Source organism: Siphateles boraxobius, unplaced genomic scaffold (assembly GCF_051911475.1).
Source record: "Siphateles boraxobius isolate OS27281-9 unplaced genomic scaffold, OSU_SipBor_1 41, whole genome shotgun sequence".
Taxonomy (NCBI): Eukaryota; Metazoa; Chordata; class Actinopteri; order Cypriniformes; family Leuciscidae; genus Siphateles; species Siphateles boraxobius.
In genome coordinates, this window is record NW_027509042.1 from 36,785,262 (window position 1) to 36,798,707 (window position 13,446).

Sequence of the window (13,446 nt, forward strand, 5' to 3'; positions counted from 1 at the left end):
ATTACATTTTAAAATATATTCATAAATATATTAAAATAGAAAACAGTTAATTTATTCCTGTGATAGCTGAATTTTCAGTATCATTACTCCAGTCTTCAGTGTCACATGATCCTTCAGAAATCATTCTAATATGCTGATTTGATGTTCAAGGAACATTTCTAATTTATTATCAGTTTAAAAAACTTTGAATCAAACAAACAAATTCTGACCGAAAACTTTTGAATGATATTTTACATGTTTTACCTTAATCCATAATATCCAATGATTCGATGAAAATAATTGATTTGATTGTGTTTAGCATATAAGTGCACCAGTAGATAGAGAAACACATACAGTAGCCTATGTTCTTGGCTTCCTTATGGTTTAATACATTTAACCAGCTAGTCCAGGAACAATAATCTTTAATCATTACATTTTGATCTGTACCTCCTGTATTAACACTATACACCCAGATCTTGAGCGGTGGTGTTCGAAAACAATTATTCAAAGTCTTCTTAATCTCAAATTTACTGTTGTTCAGTGCTATAAAAGCAACCAGGAAATATCAAAGTTTAATCCTGATCTTCATCCTCTCATAAATTTTCAGATCAGATCTGGCCATTGAGGCAGAATGACCTTCTTTGAGAGTGTGTTGTAAATAAAACACTTTTCACAGTTTCAAGGTCTGCCATCTACATGGAACATAAACCCTGATTACTGCACAAACATGAGTAGATTTCAGATGGGACCTTAATTTTGTTCTTCTAGCCACTCTAAACGTACCATTGCATCCATTTTATGTTTATTTACTCTTTCTTCTTCAATCCTTCTGTTTCAGCTACACACTGTTTCCCGTATGTGAAAAAGCGCATAGCAGTGATGTATCAGCACCACACAGACCTGAGCCCCATCGAGGTGGCCATAGATGAGATGAGCGGGAAGGTTGCGGAACTCAGAGCCCTCTGTGCAACCAGTGAGGTCGATATGATCCGCCTGCAACTTAAGCTTCAGGGAAGCATTAGTGTACAGGTGTGTGAGACACAAATGAACCCTCATAGGCCTGTTTCAAAAGCACCCTAGGCAACATTTTAGGCATTGATACAGAGCCTGTGGCAAAAGTTACGCTGCATTATAATAAGATTCTTTGTTTTCCTCTGGCACTATTAAAAAATGTTTTTGTTAATTGAAATAACGCTAAAATAAAATCATCATTGCGAGTTTGTGCTTTGTAATTACTAGTTTTGCAAGTTCTACAAGCACGTGAAGGCTTTTTATAGTTCAAATCATTACGGCAAATACAACTTGGTGTGAACGCATTTTCATTTAGGCGCTAGGTTTGTTTGACTTGAAGCTGCGCTGCGCAGACCGATCATTGTATGACATCAAAGTACCGTGAGAGCAGACGGTTACATACGCTTTCGAATCGCAAAGTATTTAGAATACTTTGATGTCATGCACAAGTCGGTCAGCACAGCACCACTTCAAGTCGAGCACACCTGTTGATTGCAGTGCCATAGAAATGCATAATTCCCGTCCGAGTTCTTGAACATCTTTGAATAGAAGCTTTGTGTTGTCATCTCGAGACTACGGTAATTACGACCTGGCGTGAACGCAGCAAATGAAAACTTACTTAGCAACCATAACAACAAAGGAAACAGGAAATAATGTCGACAAACTAAAAGTCCTTGAAACTGAAACGGAAACAACAACAGAACGAGACAATAATACTCAAAGTCCCCATGAATTCAAAATTGACCATACTTACTTTGTTTGCCTAAATTGATCGTTTTGTGGTGAACAATTCATCCATGCAAGTCAATTCACACAAAAAAATTTTTTGGCTTCGTAATCTTTAATCAAAATCTGAAATTTCCCCTCCCCTCTGCATTGGAGGACCTTCCCTGATGACGTAGGTTTGACGGTTTGGGTGTCTGCTTAACATCCGTAACGACGCCCCTCCAACTGACAGTACACAGGCTGCCTGTGTGTTTGAATGAAACACCTACTTTTCTAGATCCAATCAGGTGCTAGTTGGAAAAAAAGCCACGCACACTATTTTGCCTCATTTAGTATTCCGTTTCTCTCGGAAATACGTCACAACACTGGAGAAAAGTCGTTTGCAACTTCCGGTTCACGGGGACTTTAAACTAACACTGGTCAGAATGCAGAATACCAGAATCCACTGCAATTAGAAAAAGATACATCCAAGACATCCAGCAACAGAGACGTCAAGCAACAGAGACGTTTTAATTTAATTTAATTTAATTAAAAATGCACTATTTTAGCCAATATTTGTGTGTCCTATGTTGTTAGCTAAGCAACTTGTTTACCCTTAAGTTGTTCCTCATGTACAGAATCAATTACTTTTCAATTACAGATTATGCACTGCAGCAATTTATGCAAATACTTCATAATGTTAATTTTTAGTGCCATGAAAACTGATCCAGTGATTATTTTTACTGGCAAAACATCCTGTTTTTGAAAATAATTGTATTCTTTTTTATTCATCAAGGACACATTAAATGTATCAAAATTGAATTTAAAGACATTTATTATGTTACAAAAAAATACATATTTCAAATAAATGCTGTTCTTTTCAAAGAATCCTGCAAAAATAATGGATTATGGATTTCACAAAAATACGACACAATGGTTATAATAAGAAATGTTTCTTGAGTAACATTAGGATATTAAACGGATTTCTGAAGGATCATGTGACAATGAAGACTGGAGTAATGATGCTAAAAATTCAGCCTTCCCATCACAGTAATAGATTACATTAATTGTAATATTTCACATTATTACTGTTTTTACTGCATTTTTGGTGAACATAAGAGAACATATTATTTCAAAAACATTAAAAAAAAAAATCTTACAGACCTCAAACTTTTGAACAGCAGTGTATAACTGTAAAAAACTAAATTCATACCTATAGTTGTGTAGCCCACTAAACATTTTTGGGCTGTTCAGCAGTAGGAACGGCTACTATGGACTAATAATACAGCAACTTGGTAATGTCTATTAAAATACATGACAGTAGACAAGGCACCTCAATAGGTATTGAAACAAAGCAATCGTGTTGATTCACAAACACTTTCACCCCAATTTTAGTATGTTTAGAATTCAGCTAAGCCATTATTTAGTTCCTTTCTTCCTTGTAGAGAAGTTCTTCCTTTTGCACTGATGTTACATGTTTTGGTTATTTTCATGGTTAACACTTTCAGTCATTTAATTCCTGGAAAAAAAACTGCCCCAAGTACACTTTTACCATTAAATCACATACACACAGATTTGAACTGATCTATTTTTCCCTAAATATTTTCTCTTTAGGTCAATGCTGGGCCACTTGCGTATGCCAGAGCTTTCCTTGATGACGCCTGCGCCAAAAAATACCCAGATAACAAAGTCAAACAGCTTAAAGAGGTCTTCAGGTATCTAACCACCATTTGAAAAGCCTTTCAATATCTCCACACTAATGCCTGCTTTCTTATTATACGTGTTTATATGGTGTATGTGTATCCAGGCAGTTTGTTGAGGCATGTGGACAGGCTTTAGCTGTAAATGAAAGGCTGATCAAGGAGGACCAACAGGAATATCATGATGAGATGAAAGCCAGTTACAAAGACCTGGCCAGAGAGCTTTCACACATCATGCATGAACAGGTAACCACACACATGCACACACATCTTGGTTCCCTAATGGCCTCGATATACTCACAGGAAAGTTCTTTTTCACTTTTCACTTAGAGATAAAAAGAAGTTTGATATACAGTATCTTAGCAGAAATATATTGTTTGCAAACATCCCAACGCTACCCCAAGGAGCAGCGTTTAAATGAATATATAAATATGTGCTGCGCATTCCTCAAAAACAACAGTTAAGAAAGCATAGCGATGTGGATATGTTAGCATGAGCTCAGAAATTTTCCACTTCAGTCATGTCACGTTACGTTCATTTAAAGCACTTTATACAATAGGTTGCTTTAAAGCAAGCAGTTCTCTTACGAGAGGTTCTCTCGTATTGCGTAAGTTTAGCTTACGCTACGGGAAAGATTCATCTTCTCGAGATACTGAAGCCAAAAAATTATCCTTAATTTTGTATAACTTGTCAACGCAGTGCAGCAGCTAGCAGACCTAGAGCAGGCCATCTCGCGTGCTCATTGGCTGCCCTGCGGGCAACTGCTGCAGCCTACCAGTGCGCCCGGCGTGACGTCACGCCCAATGAAGGGCGCCCGCGCCTTTATAGCGTCACAGCCCACCAGATAGGCGTGGCTTAGCGTATAAAATAGGGGCTGTAGGCTGAATTCTCTGATTTTTCGACTCTTCAGCGAGCTCTTCGCATCGCTGGATTTGAGAGAAGCCACCGCCGCCGTCGAACAGCGAACAGCCAGCTTAGGACAGCGCTGAGGAAGCCGGCCGTCTTCGCCACCTTCAGCCATCCGTGCGAGCTACGCTATCCGGCGACGTATCCTTTTTTGCAAATCATTCTAAAAGAGCAGCGAGCGTCTTTTTAAAGATGCCTCGCACTTCCTGCGGCTCGTGTAAAGCCCCGCTCAGCGCCGGAGACCGCCACCTGATCTGCGCTCTCTGCCTGGGCCTGGAACACGCAGAGCTCGCCCTCGCGTCCGGGGGCTGCGAGCTCTGTGAGGAGCTTCCGCTGTCGACCCTGCGGGCTCGACTCGAAGCGTTCAACACCACAGCAGTCACTCCGCCTCCTGTGGGACCGCGCAGAAAGAAGCGCCGTTCCCTGAGACAGCCGGAACCTGTGGCCACAGCGACGCGCTCGCCGGAGAACCTCCCTCGAGCCTCGCTCTCGCCTTCCCCACCTCTCCTCACTGACGCGCAGCTGCCGCTTGCGAGCCTCACTGCCGTCACTTCGGAGGATGAGTCCGTGGGACACGCCACAAAAGACTGCTGCTCTATCCTGGCATCAGACAGCGAGGAATGGTCGCTTCACTCCGCCTCCTCGTCAATCCAGGAATCCGCCCGTACCCGCGCTGGAGCTGACGCGGAACTTATGCGCCTGCTGACGCAAGCTGTCGACCGTCTCGGGCTCGAGTGGTCGCTGCCGAAGGAACCCGCGCCGAACAGGCTCGACGGCTGCTTCCTTCAAAGTCGCCGCCGCGCAGTTTCAGAAACCAGGTCCGCTCCATTCCTGCCGGAACTTCATGCGGAGCTGACGAAGTCGTGGAATTCGCCTTTTTCGGCTAGACTTCAGTCACAGGCCTCCGCGTCGCTCTCCCGAGTGGACGGCGCCGCCGAGAAAGGGTACACAGCGATTCCCCCTGTGGAAGAGGCGGTCGCAGCGCACCTTTGCCCGCCCTCCGCGAGATGGCGGTCACGGTCAGCCCTCCCGTCTAAAGCCTGCAGAGCCACTTCCGCCTTGGTCGGCCGCGCTTATGCCGCCTCCGGCCAGGCCGCGTCTGCTCTACACTCGATGGCTGTGCTTCAGATCCTGCAAGCCGACCTCCTCCGTGAATGGGATGAGAAGGGCCGGGACCCAGCTGCGGTTACGGATTTGAGAAGCGCGACGGATCTTTCTCTCCGCGCCACCAAAGCTGCAGCCCAGGCCATCGGACGAGCCATGGCCGCGTTAACCGTGACGGAGAGGCACCTCTGGTTAACGCTCGCGGATATGAGGGAAACTGAGCGAGCCACCTTTCTGAACGCGCCGCTTTCCCCCACTGGTCTCTTCGGCCCAGCGGTGAACGGGATTGTTGACCGCTTCTCTATGGTGCAAAAGACCACGCAGGCCATGAACCTCTTCCTGCCGCGACGCTCGAGTTCCGCCACAGGCCGCTCTCGCGAGAGACAAAGCCAGCCTCCTGTGCGAACCAGCACCCAGCGTCCAGCACAGCCTCAGCATCAGCCTTCGCAGCGACGTCAGGGCGGCCGGCCTAGATCGCGCTCAGACAGCCTTCGCAGACCGCCGCCCCCCAGAGGGCCTCGGCAAAGGCTCACGCTGAAGTCTGAGCACGCGAATCCCTCCTAACAGCGGGAGAGAAAAGACGCGCGTGTCCCGCTGCGGCCGGACCGCCGTCAAAGTTCATTTCCCTGTCAGTCCCCTTCGAACAGGCTACTGCAGTGGTTCAACTAGCAGCCAACGAGCCGGTTTATTCACCCTCTCGCCTGCACACAAACGCCGTTTTCACGGCGACCCAGAGAAATCTCAAAAAGAGTATAATGTCTGGTCCGGCTCACGCCGTCAGTGTTTTAAGTGTAGTGAATGTGCCCACGCCCCAGTGTTCACCCCCACACATAAGCACTCAAAATCCCGTGTCACTCACAGAGCACACTCTCATAAAGCGCAGAAAAGCCGCTCGAGTGTTGAATGTAAGAAATGTGTCCACAGGTCTGTGCCCACTATCTGCCCGCTCTGTTACACGATCAAAAAAGCTTATGAACGTAAGTCTCGTGCCCGCCAGAGAGCGCTCACGCTCGCTAACACAAACCTTCCCCCGGGTCCCGCCTGTGCGTTTAAGTGTTATCACGAAACACAGGGCGTTAATAAAACGCTCCCCATCTACTATGATCGGGGCGTCAGATACAGTTGTAAGTCTCGTGCCCGCGTGCGCGCGCTCACGCTTACAGAGAGCTCTCCCGCCCAGAGCGCTGCTCGCGCGTCAAAGTGTGGCAAAAGTATGTTCCCCATCCCTTATGATCGGGACATCTCACATAAGTCAGCCGGTCTCGGCTGTCAGCGAGCGGCCATTGCCCAGAACCGAGAGCGCGCGCGCCGCGCTCTCGGCTCCGGTTCAGTTTCACAAGCCCGCAAATGGCAGCGGTCTGAACCCGGAGGCCATTCGCCCCCTGGCAGCTCACATAGCTGCGTGGGAAACTATCCCAGGGATTTCAGAATGGGTTTTGAGCACAATAAAGCAGGGCTATGCACTTCAATTCGTTCGCCGTCCTCCGCGCTTTCAAGCCCGGACCGCGACGATAGTGAATGCGGAAGTAGCACACCTACTTCACGCAGAAATAGCAAAGCTGCTGTGCAAAGGGGCTATAGAAAAGGTGCCGCCTTCTCTGAGCGAGTCAGGCTTTTACAGCCGATATTTTCTCGTACCCAAGAAGGACGGAGCCTTCAGACCTATCCTAGATCTGAGATATTTGAACAAAGTGCTTGTAAAAAGACCGTTCAAAATGCTTACGACCAGAAAAATCCTCGCGCACGTTCGCCCGAGGGACTGGTTTATTTCTCTAGATCTGAAGGATGCCTATTTTCAGATTCAGATAGTACCCCGTCACAGGCAATTTTTGAGATTCGCCTTCGACGGTCAGGCATATCAATACACCGTCCTGCCGTTCGGCCTGTCCCTAGCACCCCGTACATTTACAAAGTGCATGGACGCGGCGCTCGCCCCCCTGAGAAGTCAGGGGCTGCGCATAATGAACTATCTGGACGATTGGCTGATATTGGCACAGTCAGAGACAGAACTACTATCTCACAGAACATTGCTTCTCAGTCATCTGGAAAGCTTGGGTCTCACGGTCAACTGGACCAAGAGCTCATTACTGCCCAGCCAGTCAATTTCCTTTTTAGGAATAGAACTGGACTCGGTGACCATGACGGCTCGTTTATCGACACAGCGCGCGCGCCGTGTTCGCCACCTAGCCGCATCTTTCCAGAAGGGCAGCTTTCTCCCTTTGAAAACATTTCAAAGGATGTTGGGCTGTATGGCATCAGCTGCAGCGGTGCTCCAGCTGGGCCTACTGCGCATGCGCCCGCTCCAACGCTGGTTGAACGCTCGCGCGCCTCGCCGAGCCTGGGTGTCTGGCGGCCAGAAAATCAGAGTGACTCAGACCTGCATAACAGCTCTGCAGCCCTGGTTAGTGGCCGATTGGTACCAGCATGGAGTAATGATGGGAACCATCTCTTATCGGAAGGTCATCTCGACAGACGCGTCCAACCCGGGTTGGGGCGCGCTGTTCGAGGGCAGACCGGCCTTTGGCCAGTGGTCAGACCAGGAGAAGGGTTTTCACATAAACTGTCTGGAAATGATAGCGGTCGAGAACGCGCTGAAGTGCTTCCTCCCGTTTATACAGGACCAGCATGTTCTTGTCCGCTCGGACAACACATCTGTGGTATCCTATGTAAACCGTCAGGGCGGTGTCAGATCCAGAAATCTCTGCAATCTGACGGAACGCCTCCTTATTTGGTCACAGACGAACCTGCGCTCGCTGAGGGCGGCGCATGTGCCTGGCCATTTGAACGACGGCCCAGACAGACTGTCCAGGGACAATGTTCCCCCAGGGGAATGGTCCCTGCACCCCCAAACGGTCCAGAAACTGTGGCGCCTATTCGGCAGAGCGGAAGTCGACCTGTTTGCGTCAAAAGACAACGCTTAATGCCCGATGTTCTTCTCGAAGGACGAGGACGCGCTGGCCCAGGTTTGGCCCAGCCTCCCGCTATATGCTTTCCCTCCGGTCTCTCTGTTGCCACAGGTGATCAAGAGGATCAGGGAAACGCGCCACTCGGTGCTCCTCATAGCCCCGCGTTGGGAGAATCAGACTTGGTTCCCGGAACTGGCACGGCTGTCACATACAGCTCCGTGGCCGATTCCGGTGAGGGCAGATCTCCTCTCTCAAGCTCGCGGCACGATCTGGCATCCCCATCCAGAGCGCTGGTCTCTGCATGCATGGTTGATCAACGGGTACTCGTTGCCCTGCCAGAAGGAGTGATGAACACGATCACGCAGTCTAGAGCCCCTTCCACGAGAAGGCTCTACGCGTCTAAATGGTCGGTGTTCTCTGGATGGTGCACCGACAGAGGTCTGGACCCGCGGACATGCGGGGTGGCGCATCTGCTCACTTTCCTACAAGAGCTGTTGGATAAGGGAAGATCCCCATCCACGCTCAAAGTTTACGTGGCGGCCGTAGCAGCATTCGCGGAATCGACGCACGGCCAGTCACTGGGAAGACATGAGTTGGTCATCCGCTTCCTTAGTGGAGCTAGAAGGATGAATCCGCCGCGCCCCCCGTCGGTTCCCATGTGGGATCTTTCACTGGTCCTCGAGGCCCTGAAAGCTTTTCCATTTGAACCACTAGACCCCGTGGAGTTGAAATATCTATCACTAAAAGCCGTTTTTCTGACTGCACTGTCGTCAGTAAAACGTGTAGGGGATCTGCACACGCTGACTGTCAGCGCGTCGTGTCTTGAGTTCGGACCAAATGACTCTAAAGTCATCCTCAGACCTAGACATGGTTATGTCCCTAAAGTGATGGGCACTCCATTCAGAGCGCAAGTTATTTCGCTGTCAGCTCTGCCAGCATCTGACAGCGAAAGTGATGTGAATCTCCTCTGCCCTGTCAGAGCGCTGAGGGTTTACATTACGCGCTCCGCCTCCTTCAGGCGTTCGGAACAGCTTTTCGTTTCGTTTGGTGGGCGCGCCAAGGGGCTTGCCTCCTCGAAACAGAGCCTGTCCAGATGGATAGTGGACGCTATAGCGGCAGCTTACGCGTCAAAAGGCCTGCAATGCCCTCTGGGCATCAGGGCTCATTCCACGAGAGGTGTGGCCTCGTCGTGGGCATGGTCCAGTGGAATTTCTATCCATGACATATGTGTAACGGCGGGCTGGAGCTCCCCGTCTACCTTTGTCAGGTTTTTACAACCTAGAAGTTCCTGCCTTGCAGGCTAAACTGTTGTCAGTCTGAAAAGAGGTGTATTCTGCCCAGATCTCCTGCTCAGATCACGTTCATGACTCAGCTCTCCTGGTTGAGCTGCACTAAGTAGGGTATGTGCCATATGACTATACAGACCGGCGCGCTGCTCTGTATTCCCTATGTGTGCTTATGTACAAGTGATGGCCCGCGTGGCTGGCCACCTTATTTTTTCCACTTATGGGGTTCCCCTTAAGCTCGGGGTCTCATGTGGATGCTTGGCGCGCACGGCGTTGACAAAGTGTTCCCGTAGCGTAAGCTAAACTTACGCAATACGAGAGAACCTCTCGTAAGAGAACGATACTCGGTTACTAACGTAACCTCGGTTCTCTCTAGAGAGGGAACGAGTATTGCGTAACCGGCCGTGCTCACGCCACGAGCGACTTCGCTTCAGTCGTCGAAAAACCAGAGAATTCAGCCTACAGCCCCTATTTTATACGCTAAGCCACGCCTATCTGGTGGGCTGTGACGCTATAAAGGCGCGGGCGCCCTTCATTGGGCGTGACGTCACGCCGGGCGCACTGGTAGGCTGCAGCAGTTGCCCGCAGGGCAGCCAATGAGCACGCGAGATGGCCTGCTCTAGGTCTGCTAGCTGCTGCACTGCGTTGACAAGTTATACAAAATTAAGGATAATTTTTTGGCTTCAGTATCTCGAGAAGATGAATCTTTCCCGTAGCGTAAGCTAAACTTACGCAATACTCGTTCCCTCTCTAGAGAGAACCGAGGTTACGTTAGTAACCGAGTATCGTTTTACTGTATATTAATCATGAAAAAAAACTGTGTCAGTGTCGTTAGAATTACAACTTCAGTTTCTACTATAAAGCAGCTCTCCATTGTGTTCATGTTTTTACTCATGTCTGACCTTAACAAACTGAACGGAAGATTTCCCCATCAAAGAAGGCAGGGCTTCAGAGCCTGCCTATTACGTAGTCGACATAGGCAAATCGTAGTTCGTTACCAGCTTGAGCAAACTTTTTCGGAAAGTTTGCTTTGGAAAGCTGTTTAAAATTTTCGAAACAAACTCCAAATGAACTTAATTTTGGCCTCATTTTGTTCGAAATGACATCACACCAGTCATTCTTCGATTTCAATTGAAGTATATCGGGGCCTTTACACCAATGGAAACACATGGAATAAGAAATACACTAGTAGTTTACCGTGAATGTTTGGTTTATGTTTAATATCCACTCGTTCTCTCTCTCTTTTGTGCTGGCCTTTGTAGATCGGATGGTAAAAAATTTTTTTTTAAATTTTAAAAATTCAGTACACCTCAAGTTTCAGTGCTCTTTCTCATCCTGCACTCTTCCTCTTTGTCAGATCTCTGCTGTTGAGGGTGGAACCAAGAGCACGCTTTCTGATTCGCTGCATATTTTCAATGCCATCAGTGGCACGCCCACCGGCACCACCCTGCATGGCATGCCTAGCTCCGCCTCCTCCGTGTGACTTCTCACCCCTAGCCTTAAAGCTCTGACCCTTCCCACAGCCGGAGAGACAGAGAGACTGTAATGCATCGAAAGCGGAAGAACAAAAAAAGAATGGTATTTCATTGTCAGCCTGGTTTCTACTCAGTCTGGATTGCCCATCTATCAGAATCCAGGACATGAGGACAGATCAGGTGTGTCCGGTCTTTGGAATGCCTGTTACTATTCCCATATGACTGACATCATTTAAAGAGGGTGTTTTTGTTCTTCTCTCATCCTCTCCAGTCCTCTTTTCACAGGTGTTTCCTGTAGAGACTATCACTTTTATTTCCACAACAAGAACAACTTGAAAAAAAAAATGCCTTTTTTCTTTTACATTCTTACATTTTCATGCTTCATCTTTCCATTTATTTCCCAATTCCGGAAGTTAATTGCTGCTCTGTGCTGAGAGAGAAGCTGTGACATCACCACCTGTGTCCGAGGCAGTAGCGGTCCATCGATTGGTAGCAAAGATAATATAACTGTGTATTAGTGTAGCAGGAAGTTTGAGCTTTACTGTACAAAATACCCATGATCGCCTGAGCCATTCAAGCTTTTTAGCCCACACTTCCATTTTTTCCCCTTGTTTAGATTAAAGCCAAGGAACAAGTGCTGTTTCTTTGTAGCTGAGGTGCAATAATTCTGTCTTTGTATTGTTTTGGTTCCCTTAAGATCTCTTGCCAAAGGCTAGATGTGAAATATATATATATATATATGTGGACAAAAGAATAAACAAGGATTTTTATAACCATTTATGTTTGTTTAAATGTAAATTGTTTTGTATTGGGGGTTAGATATGGGGGGTATTTTTATTTAAAAGAATCTGTTCTTGAAAGATATTAATGTCCCTAAAATCTCTGAATAAAATGTATTATCTTACATAAGTTCTTGTTTTTCATTCAAAGTTGCTCCCTATAAACATATTTATTATATGTTCTTCTTTATTATTGTGAAAGTCTCGGTTATGTATGTAACTGAAGGAGGGAACGGAGACGTAGTCGACATGTCGACTGATTGGGATCACGCTTAGGGAGCCTGTCATCTTCGAGTACTGTTAAGCCAATGCACATTGGCGTGCTAGATCTGCATTTCACACTCCGCCCCGCGGCGCGGGTATAATTATGGAAGTTGATGCATGCACCAGTTATTTTTCGCTGAGGAGCCAAGCGGAGCCTGGAGTCAGTGGTGGTCCAGCAATAGTGGCAACGGGACTACGTCTCCGTTCCCTCCTCCAGGGAACAAGGGTTACATACGTCCCTTTTAGTCGCTCACATTCGACGTAGTCGACGTGTCGACTGATTGGAATCCCAATTAAATGCCACTAGTGCTGCCACCTTCCATTGCCTAGACAAAAGCCTCCTGATTCCCCCGCATTATTGAGGCGGAGATGGGACAGGGCTTTGGCTAGGGAAGTCACATCTGTTCCGTAAGACCCACTCAGTTAGACTTGGATAACACTGGGAAAGCATGCCCTTTTGATGGAAGGTGGGACGCTACGGAAGCCACATACAGCCCGCAGGGAGGTAACATGGAGATACACATATGGACTGGGTGGATTACCGTGCAGTACAACATATGGAATGCCACTGAGGTGGCTCCAGCCTTTAACAGGGGGAGACTCAACCATCCAGCGACGGCAGAGCAAGCCCTGATAAGGGAAAGACACGGGCTCGCTGCAGGGAGCCGTACTGTGGAAGAATACACATATGGGATCGCCGTAGGGATCACAACATATGGTCCCAGCCTAGCACAAGTTCCACCAGTGCATACGAGTGGTAGGCCTAGCATCGGACACTCTTCCACGTCCAACGCCAAAGGGGAGAACTTTACAGGGTTCGGCTAAAGGGGAACTCAACTGGAACGAGAATGGTGCAAGTATCCAGTCCATAGGAGGGGAATGGCGCAGCAAGCCGACACTTCAAGCAGTGCTTACGGTGTTAACTGGCTTCTATGTGAAAAGAGCACATGGGAAGCAACCGGCTCGACACGTAGGCTATAGAATTCAGCGAACGTGTTAGGTGTCGCCCAGCCCGCAGCTCTACAAACATCTGTCAGTGAGGCACCTTGCGCCAACGCCCAGGAAGCGGCTACACTTCGAGTGGAGTGAGCTCGCAGTCTCGGGGGACAAGGTGCATCTTGGGACTCATACGCCGAGATGATGGCATCCACTATCCAGTGGGCCAACCTCTGCTTGGAGACAGACTCTCCCGTCTGCTGGCCTCCGTAACAGACAAAGAGCTGGTCTGAGGTCCTGAGGATTTGCGTACTGTCCACATATAACCACAGGGAGCAGACGGGACAGAGAAAAGCCAGGGCTGGGTCTGCCTCCTCTGGGGGCAGCGCTTGCAG

General features: G+C 48.0%; 1 protein-coding gene across 8 annotated transcripts in view; it reads left to right on the forward strand.

The window, feature by feature from the left end:
• dock9b (dedicator of cytokinesis 9b) overlaps positions 1 to 11,976 on the forward strand; it is a 125,396-nt gene extending 113,420 nt beyond the window's left edge. For all 8 annotated transcript variants that reach the window (XM_077199334.1, XM_077199330.1, XM_077199333.1 and 5 more), the window contains exons 50-53: positions 818 to 1,008; positions 3,310 to 3,410; positions 3,503 to 3,641; positions 10,955 to 11,976. In XM_077199334.1, coding sequence (XP_077055449.1) covers positions 818 to 1,008; positions 3,310 to 3,410; positions 3,503 to 3,641; positions 10,955 to 11,080 — 557 coding nt within the window. In that variant the 3' untranslated portion in view covers positions 11,081 to 11,976. The remainder of the gene's footprint in view (positions 1 to 817; positions 1,009 to 3,309; positions 3,411 to 3,502; positions 3,642 to 10,954) is intronic.
• The last annotated feature ends 1,470 nt before the right edge of the window (positions 11,977 to 13,446 follow it).